The sequence below is a fragment of the Mercenaria mercenaria genome, chromosome 16 (assembly GCF_021730395.1).
Source record: "Mercenaria mercenaria strain notata chromosome 16, MADL_Memer_1, whole genome shotgun sequence".
Lineage (NCBI taxonomy): Eukaryota > Metazoa > Mollusca > Bivalvia > Venerida > Veneridae > Mercenaria > Mercenaria mercenaria.
In genome coordinates, this window is record NC_069376.1 from 10,554,756 (window position 1) to 10,578,266 (window position 23,511).

At 35.1% G+C, this 23,511-nt stretch overlaps 1 protein-coding gene across 2 annotated transcripts in view; it reads left to right on the forward strand.

The window, feature by feature from the left end:
- LOC123540064 (uncharacterized) overlaps positions 1-19,943 on the forward strand; it is a 414,957-nt gene extending 395,014 nt beyond the window's left edge. The window contains exons 4-6 of one of the 2 annotated variants that reach the window (XM_053526102.1): positions 1,898-2,149; positions 2,436-2,480; positions 19,723-19,943. In XM_053526102.1, the coding sequence (XP_053382077.1) occupies positions 1,898-2,149; positions 2,436-2,480; positions 19,723-19,781 (356 nt within the window). In that variant the 3' untranslated portion in view covers positions 19,782-19,943. Of the gene's footprint in view, positions 1-1,897; positions 2,150-2,435; positions 2,850-19,722 lie in introns of those variants that run through there. The other variant, XM_053526101.1, reaches the window with a different exon arrangement.
- The last annotated feature ends 3,568 nt before the right edge of the window (positions 19,944-23,511 follow it).

Consider the following 23,511-nt stretch of genomic DNA (forward strand, 5'->3'; position numbering starts at 1 on the left):
GAACGCTTGGGCCTAGGATCATGAAAGTCGGTAGGGAGGTTGGCCATCATCAGCAGATGACCCCTATTGATTTTCAGGTCTATATGTCAAAGGTCAAGGTCACAGTGACCCTGAATAGTAAAACGGTTTCCGGATGATAACTCAAGAACACTTGGGCCTAGGATCATGAAAGTTCATAGGGAGGTTGGTAATGACCAGCAGATGACCCCTATTGATTTTGAGGTCAGTATGTTAAAGGTCAAGGTCACATGACCCTTAACAGTAAAACGGTTTCCGGATGATAACTCAAGAACGCTTAGGCCTAGGGTCATAAAAGTTGATAGTGAGGTTGGTAATGACCAGCAGATGACCTCTATTGATTTTGAGGTCAGTATGTCAAAGGTCAAGGTCACAGTGACCAGGAACAGTAAAATGATTTCCAGGCAATAACTCAAGAACGCTTGGGCTTAGTGTCAGGAAAATTGATAGTTAGGTTGGCCATGACCAGCAGATGACTGCTATTGATTTTGAGGTCATTAAGTCAAAGGTCAAGGTCACATTGGCCAGGAACAGTTAAACGGTTTCTGATCTTCTTGTTCAAAACCCTAGAGCATAGGGCCTTGATATTTGGTATGTAGCAAAATCTAATGGTCCTCTACCAAGATTGTTCAGATTATTTCCCTGGGGTCAAATATGGCCCCACCCTGCTGGTCACATGGTTTATATAGACTTATATAGGAAAAACGTTGAAAAAACCTCTTGTCCAAAACAACAGGGCCTATGGCTTTGATATTTTGTATATGACATCATCTAGTGGTCCTCTACTAAGATTGTTCAAATTATTCCCCTAGGGTCAAATATGGCTCTGCCCTGGGGATCACATTGTTTACATAGACTTATATAGGGAAAAACTTTGAAAATATTCTAGTCCAAACCACAAAGACTATGGCTTTGATATTTTGTAATGTAGCATCATGTAGTGGTTCTCTACTAAGTTTGTTCAAATTATCTCTCTAGGGTCAAATATGGCCCCGCCTCAGGGGTCATATGGTTCATATAGACTTATATAGAGGAAAACTCAGAATCTTCATGTCCATAACTTACATCATTCAAATTTGGACCACATGTATAGTTTTGAGCGGCAAGATGAACCTTGACATGAGTTGACCTTGATCTTGACCTAGTGACCTACTTTCACATTTCTGTAGCTACAGCCTTCAAATTTGGACCACATGCATAGTTTTGTGTACCGAAATGAACTTTGATCTTGAAACTGACCTAGTGACCTACATTTCTGAAGGTACAGGCCTCAAATTTGGACCGCATGCATTTTTTTTTGTGTTCTGAATGTAAATTTGACATTGATTTTTACCTATTACCCACTTTCACATTTCTCAAGCTACAGCCTCCAAATTTGAAGCACATGCACATTTCTGTCTACCGAAATGAACTTTGACCTTGAAATTGGTCTAGTGACCTGCTTTCACATTTCTCAACCCACAGCTTTCAAATGAAGTTTGACCTTGATTTTGACCTTGAGCTAGTCTTGAAATTTGGAACATTCAAAAATGGCTCAGTGGATGGCGCCAAGATCACTCTAATCTCTTGTTAGGTTAATAGGTTAGAGGTCAAGGTCAGATTAAACCAGAATGGTAGAACTTTTGTTTACAGTGAGCATGTAATTTCTGTTCTTTGTGCAATTACTGAATGCATCAAGGGGGGCATTTCGTGTTCGACGAGCTCTTGTTTCCTTTTATAATGAATATGACAACGGCGATGAAACACAACCATATGACAATAAAAATAAAAAGAAATTGGCTACTTATGGTCGCCACACGGCCCCTAGCAAATTGAAATGAGCATGCTCAAAGTTTTCGTCTATCGTTGCTATATTCAGAAAATATTGTTGTGCTTCCAGATTTACCATCCGATTCGGATCTAGCTAAGATTGTGAAGGCAATAGGAATTAACTGGGAGCTTCTAGGACCACACCTTGATCTACGTACAGCGGAGATTGACCATATAAAAATGGACAATGAAACTACGGAGAAAAGGATATATAAAATGCTACAGGTCTGGCAGCAAGATCAAGGACTGAATGGCACTAAACAAAAGCTTTTCACTGCCTTTAGTAATGAATCGTCCACATATATTGACTGGGAAGCACTTGGTATGATTATTAAAATATTAATGATATATTTTAAACAGTACATAATTAAAATACGTTTCAATGCTACAAATACGGTAATTCATACAAATTTGTTCACACAATAAAACTTTTACAATATGCATTAAAACAGTGTATGTCCACTTTATCGATAAAAGTATTTTTGTTAATAATCGCATTTTAGACTTTTATGGGGAAAAAATCAGCCTGCTTCTAATAGAGTCAGTTTATTTACTAGTAGTGACGTTATGGTCAATACGGGTAACTAATTGATAATTATCAATTTCAGAGCAATCTTTCCCTGACGCTTCAAAATACAAGCCAAGAGAAAAAAGTATGTATATATTATCACGAACCAGTAACTATTTGCTTGAAAAGAGCACCAGTAACATTTCGTTTAGTAAGACATTTAAACGACAATGTTGTTACTTATTAGATAGCAAGAGTTGCAAGCATATTTGCGATTTACGAATCTAATGATATTCGTTAAGTATCAATAATAGATATTTAAAAATTATCAAAATATGTTTCTGTGTTTGAGTTGATAGACTCAATTAAGTGTTTTCCTTAAAATAAAAACGTTTTCAAATAAAATTGTTATGAGAAACTAGACTAATAAAAAAGAAATTGTTTTACCTGTCTGACAAATTTCCATTTTTTTATCAGTCTCTTTTTGACCTAGACAGAACCGCCAACAATTTATGCGATAGAAACAATATGTTATTCCTCTCTGCAAAAAAATAAATGGCTATGTTTACCTTATGTGTAAAAGAATTGCAACATGCAAACTTACATAAAACATTTGAAATATCAAGTTGTTGTCTGCTGACTTTATTTAATATTTAAACTTGAAAATTCAAATTTTTGAACTACATTAATACAATTTTGCCATACTTACTTAAGTTTAGTCTACAAAACTCGTGCATGTTTAACTATTACTACAGTAAACCCTTGCACTCTGAAAAAGGACAGCCTTAAACTCTAGAGATTCATGATATTACAAAATCAAATTATTGCACATTCAGTTATTACAAACTTAAAACTTGCATTTCCATCATAAATCTTGTACATCAAGTGATCGAAACCTTTCACTCAGGCGCCTTAAATTACTACAACTTCAAACCCTTGCACCAAAACTCATCACAAAGTTCTCCAGTTTTCACAACCATTGCACCTCAATTTACCACAGCCTTAAACTAGGCACTTCCAATTATCAAAACGTTAAACTCCTAAATTTATATGATAACAAACTTAAACTCTTTCACTTCGAATTAACAATACGTTAAACTATTCAGGACCAAAAGCCACAATCGAATACGCCTACACCATCACCTGTCAGAACAATTTTTGTTCCTCTGATTGTTACAAATTTTAGCTCTTGTACCTCAAACTATCAATAAATTTGGTTCTTGCACCTTTGCTTAACACACACTAGAACCTCTGCTCCTTCAATTATCACAAACAGAATGCAACTGCAGTAATCATAACCTTAAATTATTGCACCTCTTATTATCGCAACCTGAAATTAATTCTTGCATCCCCAACTGTCACAACCTTGAACTCTTGCATCTCCAATTGCAACAATCATTAAATTTTGCACTTCCAATTGCAGCACCAATTATAACAACTTTAAACAGCATTTAACAAAGTTAAACTCTTTCACCTCCACTTCTCACGGCCAGTTCATATTGTCACAAATTTAAACAGTTCCGCTTCCTAATGTCAAAATTTAAAAATGAAACATAGTGTATGAACTTCATGAGTTACCGGCAATTCTTGCAGAATTTACATGGCATCTAATATGATAGCATTTGTACGGATCCTTGAATAAAATTGAATTACACTAGCACTTAAACATCTTAAACTGTACCTCCGACAATCATAACTTTAGCCCTTTCATAACCATTTATCAGAACTGTAAACTAATGCACATCTGCTTAAATTACCCCTAAACACTTGCACCACCAATGTTAACAAGCTTAAATACTTGGTTCCCCCATTTATCACGGGTTTTATCAATCTCAATCAGTAACACAACCGTAAACTCCGGTACCCACCAAATGTTTCAAAATTTAACTCTTGCACCATTATACATAACAACCATAAACCTTTGCATCTCTAGTTACAGCAATCTTCAATGAAAGTAATCACAAACTTGACCTCTTGTTCCTCAAATTATCACTAGATTTAACTTCTGTACCTCTAATGATCCAACTTTTAAACTCTTGCACCTACAATTATCACAACCCTCCATTTATCACAAGTTTTAACCATGCTTATCCAAATGTCACAACATAACACTCCATATATCACTACCTTAAACCCGTGCAGCTTCCACTAGCACAGCATGTACCTCATGCATCTGCTATCAGTACACCCGTACTTGCTACTGCATCCCAAACCATGCACACGCATAAGCTCTTGTACCTCCCATTGTCACAACCTTATTTATTTTGCACCTCCTAATGTCACCAACAGCTGTAAAATAGAGAAAAGTGGAAACTTCACAGGTCGCTCAACACGACAAAAACGAAAATCCCTAAATCCCTTGCATCTCCAACCATCTTAGCCTTATCGCACATGTAACAGTCACAAACTTACACTCCAGTTACTATTACACGTCAATTTATCGCAGCCTTAAAGCTGGTATCGTTTGATGTTGCCTACATGACTAACGATGTGAATATAGAAATTATTTTACACTGTTTGAAATGGAGTTGAAAACAGAATGTGAAACGAAATATTTAACTGTCAGGAGTCATTAGCAATTCTTGAATCATCTATGGTCTTTATAGTGAAAGCCTTCAATTGATCATGTACACATTGCTGGTTCACTGTGTTTGATACATGTCAGATTTTTACTAGAGGTATTTCTAACATTTGGTTTACCTATCCTGGTTTCCAAACCAAGATAAATTTCTTTTAGCATGAGTACAGCTTTGACAAACATACTATGTCTAAAGAATGCTACGAACAAAAATTTTGTATTTCATTTGCCAAAGATCATAATACATTTAGCCAAAGTCATTATGAAATACAAGTTTGAAAAGTATTATTGTCTACCGTTTGTCAAGATGCACAACCAAGATGAATGACGTTTCAACCTCAAACTCTTGCAGCTCTATCATACTCTTGAATTTTTGCATTTCAAAGTATTAAATCCTTATTCTATCAATCGCCACATACTAAAACTGTTGTCATCTCCATTATCTAAAACTTGAACCCTTTCACCTCCAATAACTACTACCTTTAGCTCTTCAATCTCAAATTACCAAATCAATCAACTTCGATTATCAATACCTTTATCCATTGCACTTTTAATTAATATGACAACTTTAAAGTTTTGCATCTCAAATTTTCATAATTATAGACACTCACATTTAAATGTAAATAAAGAAATGCAGTATACACTTTTTTTTCTGAACTGCATATAAAACGTAATAATTGGGCGGTCATGAGTCACCGATAATTCTTGCAACACTCCGTGATCTTTAAGGTGAAAAAATTCTAGACGAACCCCCATTTCAATTTTACATGTTATTTATCTAATTTCTTTGGATCATTTAAAATGATATATTTTACATGTATTCCCACTGCTGTTTTTATCTAACCATTACTCTCGAGAAAATAAACCGTGCGTAGAAATCTGTCAGTTAATACCATTACTTGAATCTTAAAGGAACAAGCATTAGACAACATAGCCTAATAACATTAAAGTTAAGAGGATAAGACAAAGTCGGACAAAATAAAGTTTGACCAAGTTGGAGACACTCCCCTTAGATTTCGTTGGTTTTAACTTACAATTACAATTTACAAATGAATATATAGCAAAAATTGATAAATGTTGTTAGAGGTTTTATAGCTCACCAGTCACAAAGTGACAAGGTGAGCTTTTGTGATCGCGCGGCGTCCGTCGTCCGTGCGTCCGTCCGTCCGTGCGTGCGTGCGTAAACATTTGCTTTTGACCACTCTAGAGGTCACAATTTTCATGGGATCTTTATGAAATTGGTCAGAATGTTTATCCTGATGATATCTAGGTCAAGTTTGAAACTGGATTACGTGCGGTCAAAAACTAGGTCTAAAAATAAAAAAAACCTTGTGACCTCCCTAGAGGCCATATTTTTCCACGGATCTTCATGAAAATTTGTTAGAATGTTTACCTTGATGATATCTAGATCAAGTTCGGAACTGGATTACGTGCAGTTAAAAACTAGGTCAGTAGGTCTAAAAATAGAAACACCTTGTGACATCTCTAGAGGCCATATTTGTGGATCTTCATGAAAATTGGTCAGAATTTTGACCTTAATAATATCTAGGTCAAGTTTGAAACTGGGTTATATGCAATCAAAAACTAGGTCAGTAGATCTAAAAATATAAAAACCTTGTGACCTCTCTAGAGGCCATATTTTTCATGAGATTTTCATGAAAATTAGGGAGAATGTTCACCTTGATGATATCCAGGTCAAGTTCAAAACAGGGTTACGGGCGGTCAAAAACTAGGTCAGTAGGTCTAAAAATAGAAAAACCTTGTGACCTCTCTAGAGGCCATATTTTTTATGAGATCTTCATGAAAATTGTTGAGAATGTTCACCTTGATGATATCTAGGTCAAGTTTAAAACTGGGTCACATGCCTTCAAAACTAGGTCATTAGGTCAAATAATAGAAAAACCTTGTGACCTCTCTAGAGGCCATATTTTTCAATGGATCGTCATGAAAATTGGTCAGAACTTTTATCTTGATGGTATCTCGGTCAAGTTTAAAACTGGGTCACATGAACTCAAAAACTAGGTCACTATGTCAAATAATAGAAAAAGCAACGTCATACTCAAAACTGGGTCATGTGGGGACAGGTGAGCGATTCAGGACCATCATGGTCCTCTTGTTTAATGATGGAATAAAATTGAATAATTGACAAGTGAATTAGAATTTGTATAAATGATAAAGTTGGAAAAGATATCTGAGCGGAAATTTGTCAGCCTTGGTCAATTTGGCAGTAGATATTTTATACCATATTAGATGTATATGTAAACCCCGTCAGTGACATGATAGGGACCAGAAAGCATCCGCCTTATATTAATAACATAGATATCACATATTACATGTTTTGGGATTACAAATCACATCACATAAAAAAGATTAGAGGTAGATTTCTCTGAAGCACAAAGCACCAAAAACAGCAACAGAGCCACGCATTTACATAGTAGGCCCACACCAAAAAGAAGCTGTAATGGAAAAAAAATATTTCAGACAGGTTGCTTCAAACATCCAAGTACATATTGATTTATGCTAAATATAGATGGAGAAGGAAATGGTAAGGGGCAAATTGGGTCGCGGTGGTGGGGGGAGGAACCCGAAATGGAAAGTTGAACAAGGAAGAATATACAAAGGGAATGCCACGTTCCTTAATAACAGTCACACTACAATTTACATCAAGATACAGCAGACTCTCGTGTTCCAAAAATAAACACACAACCACGACTAACTGAATAACATAGAAAAACGAACAAGCAACACACAAGGAAACAATAGGGCTTATAGGAAACAATAGGGCCGTTATAGACTCACAAGCATACAAACGCACCCTAACAAGTAGAAAAAGAAACAGTCGTGAACCGTCCTAGGATTCCGACTGCTAAAACAAAGGGTAGCCACGAAAACTTACTCAAAGTAAAGGGAGAGGGGATGCAAAAGTAGCGTAAATTCAAGGGAAATGAGGGTCGATTGGGGAAATGAGGAGGAGGAAAAAACGCTTACAACAAACAAGAAAATATACGCAACAGACAATACAAGACAGACAAAACAACCAGTTGAAAATAGGGGCACCGCCTTAGAACGGTCAGTAACCTATATAAAGGAAACTGGGGTTTTAAACGCGTTTAGGACATGCCAACCTCGCACTTACCCTATCTTCAACATGTTAGACAACACAATGTAAATAAAATCCCTGCTGAGAAAGGCTCTAACATTAGTGCAAAAATAACAGATAAATAAAGCAAAACATAAAATTAAAGTAAATCTAAGGTATAATTACACCAAAGTACTCAACAACTTGTCTGAAGTCTGAGCAACAAGAGCCTAACTTTTAAAGGCACGACTGAAAAAAACTGTAAGACAAAATTCAACTCCATCCGTCCGTTGTATATAGGATTTAGGAGAAAAGCATCATGGAGTCTTACACTTTATTTGTCATCGCGCTATCAAATAGGAAAGCGTAGCTCAATTAACTGTAGAGGGGCCAGTCACTAAATATGCACTGTGCTTTACGATTTTCGCATCGTATCCTCTTTTGATAAACCTTTTAACCCATTTTACAAATATTTGATTGAAATAAGGGCTTTGTTTAAGTTTCCGAATTTTATAAACTACATCTCCATAGTATTCTGGGTGTGTAAGTCCAAGTTTTAGAAGTGTTTTAAGGTTCGTATTGTATTTTTCTAACAGTTTCGACTTTATCTGTGGTAAAAGTTACTAAAATCAGTTGTGAAATATAGACACCGTAAAGCCCTCTACAGACGGTAGGTTTTTGTTGTACAACACCAATTAAATTCAAGATGTACAGCCAAATATTATCGTGTGTATGATGCTATTCCTTAATTTCGTAAATCTTAAGTCTTGACTTACAGATTAGGACATGTTCTATTTCGTAAGTTTTGCCTTACGTACCACCCACGTTGACAAGCAATAAATTGGTAAATAATTAGTTGATAAAGAGGCAAGTGAATGAAATTCCAGAAACAAATGCCCAAAAAATAAACACAAATCTGAATATAAAATGGCTTCTAATGCATAATGGAAAAAGGATGACACTGAAAAGTTAAATGATTTGAGCCGCGCCATGAGAAAACCAACATAGTGCGTTTCCGACCAGCATCCGCACAGTCTGGTCCATGCTGTTTGCTAACGGTTTCTTTAATTGCAATAGACTTTGAAAGCAAACATCCTGACCAGACTGCGCGGATGCACAGGCTGGTTTGCATCCATGCTGGTCGCAAAGCCGCTATGTTGGTTTTCTCATGGCGTGGCTCATTTGTGTCATGCGTAATCAAATTCATGGGACATAAAAAGGTGAATATTATTTTTTATTATTAATGGTTACATTCTTTTCAGTACCTGATGCACTATGTTTACTAGGTAAATCTCTGTGATTTATATGGGAATGGAATACTGTCTGTATGTGAAAAATGTACAATTTCAAAATTGTACATCTTGGAGATAATTAGTGTTGTACAACAAAAACCTACCGTCTGTAGAGGGCTTAAGACGTTTCAAAATTAAAATCGTCCCTTTTATTATATATTTTCGTTTCTAGATTATCATTCACAATTGTTAAATTTAAATCAAAAATGACGCTTCTAAATCTGAAGTATTAGCCTTGATGAATTGTAATTTGGGTAAATATATTTCACCATTTCTGAAAAAAATGGTTGTTTATTAGCTCACCTGAGCAATGCTCAGGTGTTTTTTTTTCTGATCGCTCGATGCCGTCGTCTGCCGTCCGTCAACATTTAGCTTTTGTATGCGATAAAGGTTGTCTTTTTCAACTGATCTTCATGAAATTTTATCAGAATGATTACCTTGATGAAATCTAGGCCGAGTTTGAAAATAGGTTATCTGGGATAAAAAACTAGGTCACTAGGTCAAATCAAGAAAAACCTTGTGTATGCGATAGAGGATGCATTTTTCAACTGATCTTCATGAATATTTGTCAGAATAATTACCTTGATGAAATCTAGGCCGAGTTTGAAAATGGGTCATCTGGGGTAAAAAACTAGGTCACTAGGTCAAATCAAGAAAACCCTTTTGTATGCGATAGAGGCTGTATTTTTATCCCCCCGCCAAAGGCGAAGGGGATATTAGAAATGCTCTCCGTCCGTGCGTGCGTGCGTGCGTGCGTGCGTGCGTCCGCAACGATCTTTGTCCGGAGCATAACTCCAAAAGTACTGGAGGGATTTTCTTCAAACTTCATACACTGATAGAACACATTGGGAGGAAGTGCAGTGTGCAAGAACAATAACTCTACCTTGCCTATTTTTTGAGTTATTCCCCTTTATCTTATTTTCTTAAAAAAATTTGTCCGGAGCATAACTCCAAAAGTACTGGAGGGATTTTCTTCAGACTTCATACACTGATAGAACACATTGGAAGGAAGTGCAGTGTGCAAGAACAATAACTCTACCTTGCCTATTTTTTGAGTTATTCCCCTTTATCTTATTTTCTTAAAAAATTTTGTCCGGAGCATAACTCCAAAAGTACTGGAGGGATTTTCTTCAAACGTCATACACTGATAGAACACATTGGGAGGAAGTGCAGTGTGCAAGAACAATAACTCTGCCTTGCCTATTTTTGAGTTATTCCCCTTTATCATATTTTCTTAAAAAAAATTGTCCGGAGCATTTCTTCTTCATGCATAGAGGGATTTTGATATAACTTGGCACAAATGTTCACCACCACGAGACAGAATGTCATGCGCAAGATCCAGGTCCCTAGGTCTAAGGTCAAGGTCACACTTAGAGGCCAAAGGTCAGATACAAGAATGACATTGTCCGAAGCATTTCTTCTTCATGCATGGAGGGATTTTGATGTAACTTGGCACAATTATACACCATCATGAGACGAAGTGTCATGCGCAGTTCCCTTCTTTAGAATTACCTCCCTTTGTTGTTACTTTAAATAGCTTTTATTGTAACTTTTTCATTACTAGTCGTAGGGAAAAATCGAGACCACTTTTCTGTAGTAAAACAAGCATGCTACATCCAATTTTGAGGTGTATTTTGACCAATCTCTACCTGGTAAAGATTCTTTTGTGGACTTGCAATTTTTTTTTTTTTTTTTTTAAGATTAACTTCCCTTAGTTGTTACTATAAATAACTTATATTGTAACATTTTTATAATTGACCATAGGGAAAAAACAAGACCACTTTTCTGTGGTACAACATGGATGTTACTTTCCAATTTTACGTGTATTTTAAGATATCTCTACCTGGTAAGGAGTTTTTTGTGGACTTAGAAAAACAAAAGACTTACAATGATTACTGAACAACCACAAAATTAAAATTCCATTTGCAAATACAGCTGCAAGTGTAAAGAAATTTGCTGTGACGGGCATATATTGTGACATTCTGGCACTCGTGTTCCCTGTTAGCTTTCCATTCCTTCTTTTTACAGTAGCCATATAGAAAAACATCATAGCTATACTGTTCATGAAAATTAATAAAATTTAACAGTAAACCACCTCACCACTGACTTATTCTTTCTTTCACATCTTTAAAACCCCTGATGTGGACCACAACTAAATGTTTCTTCAAAGCTTTCCCCAAAATTAATACTTTCAGACACTAACTTGCCAGGAACTTTAGCCTTCAGTTATAATATGCCCGGCGGGGGGATTGGCCATGTCTAACATGGCTCTTGTTCAATTGATTTTCATGAATATTGGTCAGAATGATTACCTTGATGAAACCTAGGCCGAGTTGGAAAATGGGTCATCTTGGGTCAGAAACTAGGTCACTAGGTCAAATCATGGAAAAACCTTGTGTATGCAATAGAAGCTGTATTTTCCAATTGATCTTCATGAATTTTGGTCAGAATGATTACCTTGATGAAATCTAAGTCGAACTTTAAATTGGGTCATCTTGAGTCAAAAACTAGGTCACTAGGTCAAATTAAGGGAAAGCCTTGTTAATGCGATAGAGGCTGTATTTTTCAATTGATTTTCAAGGCAAATATGGTCAGAATGATTGCCTTGATGAAATCTAGATCGAGCTTAAATATGGGTCATCTGGGTTCAAGAAGTAGGTCACTAGGACAAATCAAAGAAAACCTTGTGTATGCGATAGAGACTGTATGTTTTAATTGATCCTTACGAAATTTGATCAGAATGATTACCTTGATGAAATCTAGGTCAAGTTTGAATATGGGTCATCTGGGATCAAACACTAGTCACTAGGTCAAATCAAGGAAAGGCCTTGTTTATGCATGCGATAGAGGCTGTATTTTTCAATTGATCTTCATGAAATTTAGTCGGAATGATTGCCTTGATAAAATCTAGGTGAAGTTGGAATATAGGCCATCTGGGGTGAAAAACTAGGACACTAGATCAAATCAAAGAAAAACCTTGTTTATGCGATAGAGACTGTATTTTTCAGTAGATCTTCATAAAATTATGTCAGAATGATTACCTTGATGAAATCTAGGTCGAGTTTGAATATGGGTCATCTCGGGCAAAAAAGTAGGTCATAGGTCAAATTAAAGAAAAACCTTGTGTATGAAATAGAGACTGTATTTTTCAATGGATCTTCATGAAATTAATCAGGATGAATGCCTTGATAAAATCTAGGTCAAGTTTGAATATGGGTCATCTGGGTTAAAAAACTAGGTCACTAGGTCATATCTAAGAAAATACTTGTTTAAACTCAAGAGACCACATTTTTGGTCCAGTCTTAATTCAAATTGGACAGAATATTTGTTTCCATGAAATCACTAGGTCAAACGTGTTTACACTGTTATGGTGTGTTTCTCAGGTGAGCGACCTAGGGCCATCTTGGCCCTCTTGTATTTAAAATATCATCAAGATACCTTGAGGTTCCATTAAAAGCTTCAATATTTTCAAGTTGTGTCTCACTGGATAAACTTAGCATGAAGGTTCGTTCATAACAGTATAAAAATAAATCAGCAATGAGGGGGGCGCAGTTGGTTCCCATCGGGATACCAACTACTTGTCTGTAAATTTTATTGCCAAATTTGATAAATATATTATCTAGTAGAAACTTTAGAGCTTCAAAACCCTGATCACAACTCCATAGGTTGTATCTCTTAAATGTACTGTTAGAAAAGAATGCTCTAGTTTCCTTGCAAGCCATATAGTTAACATTTTCTCTTGCAAATGTTTTCTCAATTAAAGCTACTAGTTTGTCTTTAATAAGATTATGTGGTAAATTAGTATAAAGAGTAGAAAAATCATAAGTACTTATTGTCGAACATTTGAAGTGTTTGTTCTTTAGCTTTTTGATAACATCTCCAGAGTTCTTGATGGACCAAAACAGATTAACACCCGAGTTCTCATATACCTTGGAGCAATACATCTGTACGTGCTCTTTGATTGCAGTAAGACAAGAAGTCAAAAGTAAAGAAATGTTTCTTTTTTGTAGTGCATAAGGTTGACTTTGCAACGAATCGAGCTTTATATGGAGTTTTGTGAAGCTTAGGAATCCAATAAAGAGTAGGGAGCTTCATTTGACTGTCAAGAGCGACATTAAAATTTATACATTGATTTACATGACATTTTGCAATAGTTTTCTCATCTAGTTCTGATAACTGGTAAGTTTTAGTATGTTTCAGCTCATTTTGAAATACCCGTACTTCTGTGTAGTAAATGCGTCATATAGTAATAATTTTATTAGAAGCTTTGTCTGCAGGAGTGAAAACAAAATTCGTGTGTACCTTGGATAAAGCTTTCTTAAAACTTCGAAGTGAAACGAAAAAAGATCTTCGAATAAGATAATCCACCTAGCTTGTGTAACTAACGTAACTATGGCATTAAAGTATTTCGTCTTTCAACATACAGTTTCTTAATCATACCATTACCAAACTTACCGTCCCATCTATCCTGTACCACTATACCCCTATACGGATCCAATACATATACCATGTTGACTCTTACAGTAAAAAAAAGTTCGATCCTCGGGCAGGTCGTATGTCCTCTGTGACTATTTGATAAACGACATTGTGTCTGATGTCATTAGTCCTCCACCTCGGATTCATGTGGGGAAGTTGGCAGTTACTTGCGGAGAACAGGTTTGTACTGGTACATAAACCAGGAACCCTGGTTAGGTTAACTGCCCGCTGAATGACTGAAATACTGTTGAAAAACGGCGTTAAACCCAAAACAAACAAACAAACTTAAAGTGAAAGTGAAGGTTTATTTGATAAGTTCACATACCAGGTCCCATAAGTCTGACTAATAGATAGACAAAATTATTTGTCCTTTTTTCTGTGGGAAATTGTCAATAAAAAGAATTTTCCTTCTATATTGCTTAGGCAATTGATTGAAATTTGTCACAGTCAATGCATTGAATGGAAACTCCAGACACACATTTAAGATTATATTGGTAGTTATGAAGATATGGCTTTGGACATTAAATTAGGTTTGTAAGGATCTTACGGCATTTTTCATGTACTAGGTCCCAAACTTCTTACTTTCATATTGACAAAAGTACGACCCGTCTTGTATTTTGAGAATATCTTTAAAGTTCCATTTCCGTTAGTAAGGTTTTTGTTTCCTAAAGTAGCTTTGAAATTAATTGAGGTATGTTATTAGAATGTTGAAGAAGCTTGTTGGCTTATAAGGAAGTTGGGATGAGAAGTCACATAGCGCTGACTGCTTATCAATACAAAATTGTTTCCATTTGTAATTGTATTTAGTTTTCACATTTTTATGAGAAAAAATGTCATTAAATCTACAGAAGGGAATTTGACATAGAATTGAGGAACTGAAAGGCACAATAACCATAACTCTGCTATGAATAATATAAAAGTCCTTTTTCTTTTTCTATCTTTGAAAAATGCTTTCGCCTTACAGAATGGAATTTATCTAATAGGAGGTGACATCACGAAAGCTCAGCGACCTAGAAAGTCACACATTTTAGTTTTACAACGTTATATCTCTTTCTAATTGGATTCAGTTGGTCACATATTATTTTTGTCAGAAGTAAAGAAAATGACTTTCATTCATATGTATGGATTTTGATATAACTTGATATAGTGATACATATCATTTAGAGGAATTGAAAGACAGATTTACCATGCCCCGGGTAGTAATAATCTATCTGTCTATTCGTACTTCTTTTCCATAATATTAAGGAAATAAACTAAAATGCACGAAGAATGTAATTCTTCTTGATTATAAATTTAATTATCTCCAAAATTGAACATAAACGTGCTGTGAGTGGTATTAAAAAGAATCAGTGATCATTATGTATTACCAATTTTCTATTACCTTTTCTTTCAAGGTTTTTAGTGATTATATGAATCACAAGAAGTGATAGCTCTACTTATCTATAAAAAAGTTATAATTTTGACAACGAAAGATTTGTTATATTTATTCGAACATTTAAGTCATATCAATTATACTATTCATGTATGAAATGTTTCTACAAACCGCATTAGATCTTGTCCGAAAGCAAAATATCAATGCTGGATATGACGAGTGATTGAAATTTTAAAACCTTTAATTAACTTCTTTACATTCTCCAGAAAAAGTTTAAAAGCTGCTGCACTATTTATCCATTTTTAAGGAAATATAAAATTAATAAATTGGTTTCCAATATTGATGAAAGGTTAAAACTTAATCTCCGATACAGCAATGGTAAAATACAATATTAAAGAATTGGATAGAATAATGCCACGGATAATATATACAATATGCATATGGTATGAACAAAATTTACATATAAACATGGTCTATCAAACTGCTGTGGTTTACATTTAAACAAAGGTAACATATAAATTTGGTCTATCAAACTGCTGTTACAGTAGTATACATTTGAAATATTTATAAAATTATAGTCTAACAAACTGCTATAGCACATTTTCAGATTACAGGTATCAATAGGTCTCACTTAATGCGGTCATCCTTATTATAAGTAACTAAAAGTGCAGGTGCAGAGATATTAGGACAGTAGGATTCTGAAGCACATAGAACTAATTACTGTTAGGATTGGAACTGCAGATTCTAATTTCACAGAAAATGATTTGCATGGCCAGTGATGCAAAATATGTTTATATATAAAGCACTAAACACAAAGTTCGGGTTTAACGTCTTTTTCAACAATTTTTCAGTAATAAAAACGACGGTGTCTACTTGTAGCAGTGAGCACAATGCCCAACTTTATAATGCTGCATCACTGGAATATCACGCCGTAGACACGTGGCATGATACCCCACCCGGTCACATTGTACTGACACTGAGCTGACCAGTCCTAGCACTATCCCCTTAATGCTGAGCACCAAGCGAGGAAGCTGCTAGTACCATTATTATGTCTCCCCCCTCCCCCCCCCCCCCCCCTCTATGGGAGACATATTGTTTTTGCCCTGTCCGTCCGTACGTCACACTTCATTTCCGAACTGCAATAACTGGAGAACCATTTGATCTAGAACCTTCAAACTTCATAGGGTTGTAGGGCTGCTGGAGTAGACGACTCCTGTTGTTTCTGGGGTCACTCCGTCAAAGGTCAAGGTCACAGGGACCAGAACATTGAAAACCATTTCCGATCAAAAACTAGAGAGCTACTTGACCCAGAATGTTGAAACTTCATAGGATGATTGGTCATGTAGTGTAGATGACCCCTGTTGTTTTTGGGGTCACTCCGTCAAAGGTCAATGTCACAGGGGCCTGAATATTGAAAACCATTTCCGATCAATAACTTGAGTACCACTTGACCCAGAATGTTGAAACTTCATAGGATGATTTGTCATGCAGAGTAGATGACCCTTATTGATTTTGGGGGTCACTTTGTTAAAGGTCAATGTCACAGGGGCCTGAACATTGAAAAACATTTCCGATCAATAACTTGAGAACCACTTGACCCAGAATATTGAAACTTAATAGGATGATTGGTCATGCAGAGTACATGACTCCTATTGTTTTTGGGGTCACCCTGTTTAAGGTCAAGGTCACAGGGGCCTGAACATTGATAACCGTTTCCGATCAATAACTTGAGAACCTCTTAATGCAGAGTGTTGAAACTTCATAGGATGATTGAACATGCAGAGTAGATGGCCCCTGTCGATTTTGGGGTCACTCTGTTAAAGGTCAAGGTCACAGGAACTTGAACATGGAAAACAATTTCCGATCAATAACTTGAGAACTACTTGACCCGGAATGTTGAAACTTCATAGGATGATTGAACATGGAAAGTAGATGACCTCAATTGATTTTTGGGTCAGTCTATTAAAGATCAAGGTCACAGGGGCCTGGTAATATAAAATCATTTCCGGAAAATAACTTGAGAACCACTTGACCTGGAATGTTGAAACTTAATAGGATGATTGGACATGCAGAGTAGATGACCCTCACTTTATCAAAGGTCAAGGTCACAGGAGCCTGAACAGTGACTTGAGAACCACTAGGCCAAGAGTGTTGAAAAAGCGGGATGACTGGACATGCCACGTAGATGATCCCTTTTGCAGCCAACCATCAGTGTCTCTTTGACTTTCGCTCCTGACCCCTATTGACTTCTTGCCTATAGGACTTTGCATTGGGGGAGACATGCGCTTTTTTACAAAAGCAATTTCTAGTTTAGTATTTGGAATGACGCGGCCCGGGACCGAACCCACGACCTCCCGCACCCGAAGCGGACGCTCTACTTCTAGGCTACCGAGTTGGTTACAAATAGTAAAGCGATATAAGTTATCGATTAATGTAAACAAATGCACGACCTAAAGGATATTGACGTTGCCTTTAACAAAGGTGTTCGAGATTCGAGCCTTAGTACGTTCACATTTTTTTTAAAGAATCCATAAACATTCAACGTTAGATATTTCTATAGACGATCTTTCGGCAACGGTAATCATCGAGCTTAACTCGGATTCCGATACATCATCTGACTCAAAGACTGACACAGCTGAAAGGTCGTCAACATTCACAGCAAGTAAGACACAAACTAAATTGAAATAACAGCAGAATATATTAAAAATAAAGAAACAATGAAAAAAAAAAAGTTAAACATTTTTATCAAAATACATGAAATGGTTTTTGAAAAGAGTCTTCAAAGATTCTTGACTAATTTGGAAATAAAATGAAAAATAATGTATGATAGAGAAAAAATACGCCCGTAATCTGGGCTTGAACTCGCACCTTACGGTTTGTAATCAGTACGCTCTACCAATTTCGCCAGCGATATAGTCAATTTCACGGTAAACAAAAATACATATCAACTTAGTACTTAGACTTACAAAGTCTGTTGAGATCAAGTTATCTGTAATAAAGTTTATTCTTTCTTCATACTGACACTAATATTTTCCAAGAAAAACATTTTCTCTCTAGGCTCATCTCAACAGTCGTTAGAGTCAGAGGTTAGAGATATTGTAAATTTTTTTAGAAAGTGCTATCAAAGAGGATTGATTTTATGGCCAAGTGCTTTACATTTAATGACTCTAACGACTGATGCCAGTCTACTTAGTACTCTGTTGAGATATTTTAACCGGTATGGAACAAATATCGAAATAACCTAATTGAAAAGGTGTATCATTCCTTCTCGGCTCAAAGCACGCAATCAAACTCTACGGAGATATTTCATAAGTTTGGTGCATTTTTAAAATGAACATAAATTCGCTATGTAGACATAAACTCTTGCCAAACAAAATTAGTAAAAATTATGAAAATGCCCTTGAAATGTCTTAACAATTAGTCAAAAGAGGCAGTTAAAGTATGAACATATGCAGGACTTGGATATCCTGGCGCTAATATCTGTGGACCTTGAAAAATAAGAGTCTAAAGTTATAAATTGAAAAAAAAATAATGGGTCGTTAATGTAACTAGTGAAACTGTAGGATAAACCTTTTTGTACTATTATTTTCCACGATGTTATTATATAAATATTGCATTCCTGAGAGGGTGATATGAAAAATGTTCACCGCGAGATATATGAACATTGACCGAGGCGCCAGCCGAGGTCTATATTCATATTTCGAGGGGTGAACATTTTTCATATCACCCTCTCAGGAATGCAATATTTATTTTATTATACCGAAAGATTATAAGGGTCAAAGCATTTACTGGAAAATCAACATAATGATTTATCTAACATTAAAAAGTAATTACTAACCAAATAATGAAGACAGAATTAAAGACTCTTTACTTGTCAGCACTCATAATTTGTGGCGACTTTGCTGTGTAATAAGACTTTTTTTATAGATTTAGTCGGGACGTTTACATATCGCTGACCTCTATATTTATTCTAATATTTCAACATTGTGTCAATCAGTAGCATTCGAAAAACAGCGATAACTTTCTTTTTTCTAAACGAAACATATAAGTGTGAGCACTTATTTTCTTAGTCAGATCATTTCCAAACTTATTGTGGTAGTTTCAATTCGATATTCGATGAAAATTTGTTTTCGAAATATTTTGCACGTAGCATAAAAAAGAAAATTCGGCCGTGTTCTCACATGCCAGAAAAGGGTATTAATCCTAAAGTATAATTATGTAAGCGCCTTGTCTGAAAATTTATCGACTCAGTCTTTTAATCAATGCGAAAGTATCAATCTCTCAACGGGTGATATGAAAAAATAATATCACATGCGCAGAAAAACAAAATAACGCTGTTGCGCATGTGATATGAAATTATGGATCATATCACCTGCGCAGAAATTGAAAATAACGATTTTGCGCATGTGATATAAAATCACTGGGGAATATGATATATTATTCAAGTTAAACTAATGGGAAATTTGCATTAGACATTTATGTGAGGTATAATAAAAGATAATATTTGCTAATTATATAAATTGATTGGATTTTTTACAGACCTTGATTGCAGACAACTGTTTTATTTTTTTATTTATTCTTTTTTTCAAGATAAACACCCCAGGTCACAGGCAGAGCAAGACTATGAAGAACGAAAAACTCGTAAGTAACAATGTTGATATGTTCACTCCAATATTTCTTGTTGCCTCATAAATGTTTGTATTGAATAACGTAGAATTATATGAGGACATACAAAATTGATTCATTAATATTAACCAGTGTTTGGTTTATCATTAAACCGCTAAGTTTTACATGCAACTCACTTACTTTTGAAAACACTTTTTGAGAGATGTCAGTATTGTCACCTGGATGTTTATTTCAATATCAAGTGTAATAAAAGAGAAGGTTTTTCATAAGATAATTAAACAAGCTTAATTGAAATGTCACTGGAGTTACAAACTATGGAAAAGGGATTTTTCATTAGAAATAAAACAAGTCATTTTTATCCAAAAAAAAAGTTTAATATGTAATTTTCTGAACCATAGCTTTTTTAACATGTTGTTTTATAATAATTAAATTAATTTTTATATCAATATAACATATCTATCAGCAATAAAAAACATATTTTCATATAAAATTATTTTCATACATATTCTTATATAAGAAGAATGTATATTTTAACATGTTTTCGAAAAACAGTGTAAAAAATCGGGTGAACATTGCTATCTGTAAACCATTTAGATTCAAGTTGAAGGCAAATATCGATGGTCTTTTATTTTTTTAATTTTTATTTTTTTTTTCATTTTCAACCAAATCTGAAATGTAAATGACCCTTAATCTCTAGAAAAAGGGAGGTTCGTACCCATAGACACTTCCTTTTATATTTATATAGCACTAGCATTGATATTTTTATAAAATACGCTGTCATTGAAAAATAAAATCTGACATATATATTAAAGAAATATGATCTGATTTTACATTGTTTTAAATAACGCTGTCTTTAAGTATAATATGTGTAAAAGACCTAGGTACCACCGCCCCCTTTTACCCCCCCCCCCCCCCCCCCCCCCCCCCCCATTGTTTTATACGATTTTATAACTTTTACGGCCATAACACATTCTTGTCAAAAAAAAGAAGAAAAAAAACAACAAAAAACAAAGACAAATATCAAACAGGGAAGTCACAAAATACAAATAAACTTGACGAATATATTTTAAAATTGTCTGATTGGTATGTATTATACCTGCTGCCACTACCACGTCCATTCTTATGTCACAAAAATACATACGTAAGTTATTTTGCTTGTTTTTTTTTTCTTTTAAACAGCTGTTTACAATTTATAATTACACAGGTGTAGGTTTTGAATTATTTTATTCTGAAATGGTTGAATGGTTGAACATCACACGTATATCAATTCAGTAATTCTTAAAATATTGGTAAAATAGGAAGTTTGTAAAATTAAAAAAAAAGATAGTGGCAATCAGCGTGGTACAGGTATTTTGCCGTATTCAAGCAGACATTATTCCACCAATATATGAAAACTGATTGCAAAATAAAAAATATGCGAAAGATTAAAATCGCATGATAATTATACCTTGTAATTACAAAAAGAAAATACCCGTAATTCAAAACGCAATTATTTGGTACTCTCAAAAGACTTAAGTAACAAGTATATAAGATGGACAGCGTTTTACTTTTTCAAAAGCAAAAAATAGTAAACACAAATACAAATGTACACAATTTTATTACTGAACTTTAAGAATGGCAATTTCTGGGCGCGGCTCCATAGTTTTTAAAAAAATGTCAATATTTATCAATTTTTCCGCACTGTCAACGTCCCAAGTTTCACTCAACGAGCACAATATTTCACTTTTCACAATTTTAAATTTTCAACAACAATTCGAGATACTCAGTCATTACAAACGACCATTTAGGGTATCCCGGCAACTATGAGTTCATTAAAGTCACAATAACGCCCCACATTGGCATTGTTTAAACAACAACAGCAACAATTAGTTCATATCGTTCGGACCATAGAGGATTAGAATCATGTTAGTTATTGTAAATTTGGCCCTGGGAAACAGAGGCTTATATCACATGCAAGAGGTAAAGTTATGCGTCCGAAGTTCGCTGGCCGCCACATGGCCATCAGACCTGGAGACCTAGTGGGCTCCAGGAACGAAGGCCACCGCCAAATAAACAAAAACTTATTTGGCACCAGCGAACAAGACAAACCAATGATGCCACGCCCAGACCATTCGCCCTTAGTTTACTACCAATAGCACATCAGACATTAACAATTGCATCCAACTGACTAGCCAAACTATGCAGAAATAACATATTCCCCTCTTCAGATAAATGAACTCCATCACCCTGAAACAGTGTGGGACTCTGAACATTTATACGTGGGTGCTGGAGAGAAACACCACCCGAATCAACCACCCTCTTAGCCCCGTAACTGTTAAGTCTTTTTCGGGACCTGTCCATTGCCATACGATTGTCTGAATACCGCCAATTTTAAATTGTCTGAATTTCTACGCACCTTCCTCAATGCAGCTCAAGGATGAAAAGAATGTGACGTAGTACGATGACGTGGTATATGCGCCACGGACAAACACCACTAAATTTGCTTTGACTTACGGACATATACCACTAATTTAATAAACCAACAAATAAGATATCGCCCAAATAACATGGGACTATCCATATGAGATAGTCCCCATTATAGCCTTATCAGTGTTATAAACGTCTGTGTTGTTTTAACGTTCCTTATTTAGAGGTAACTGGCAAGTTTTATTACAGGTCCAATAAAAAGGATTTATGCGTGATGCATATAACATTCTATTACTTTTATAAACTATCATTCAATAGGATTACAGTATAGAAATTAGTTTTATGTAAAATTATCTTGAATTGAACATGTACAATAAATTATGAAAGTAAGTTAATCACGGCGACATTTATGATAACTGAAAAGATCATGAAACCAGGTAAAATCTTCACGAAAACAAAAATATATCATTAAGTTACTGAAGTAAAATTCAATTCTGTTTTAAATGCAAATATTATTTACATTGCAAAAACATTCTTGTACACAAAAATGCTCCGGACATAATTAAATATTCCAGCTTTAATTTGATTAAGGCGGACCTTGAATTTATTTACTAAAAATTATTAAGTAAAATATATACAAAAAATTCTGTATTTAACCTTTTTACGACAGTTTGCACTTAGATCAATTGTCTACGTTGACTAGCATAATAGAAACAAGGAAAAAGGGTAGACAATCGACTTTTTGTGCGTTTATTGATTTTACAAAAGCATATGATTTAATAAATAGAACCAAACGTTGGGAACGTCTTCAGAATATAGGAGTAACTGGTAAATTATTTTTAGCAATTAAGTCTCTCTATAATACAGTGTCCTCATGTGTTAGAGTTAATGGTTTAAATACCGATTGGTTTGAGGTTAAATGTGGATTGAGACAGGGATGTGTGTTATCTCCTCTTTTGTTTAATTTATATGTCAATGATTTGGTTTTATTTCTCCAGTCGTTTAATGTTGATATTAAAGTTGATGATGACGTGGTATGTATATTGTTGTATGCTGATGATATTGTTTTAATAGCAGACAAACAAGAAGATTTACAATTTTTATTGGACCAGTTAGATTATTGGTGTGGTAGAAACAACATGAAAATCAATCCTATTAAAAGCAAAATTGTCCATTTTAGACCTAATTCTATTACTAGAGTTGACATTGTCTTCAAGTGTGGTGTTTTTACCTTAGATATTGTCGACAGATATACCTATCTTGGCCTTGTTTTGCATGAACACCTTGACTATAATGTTACTGCTAAAGTTGTAGCCCAGAGTGCAAGTCGAGCCCTTGGACTTTTGA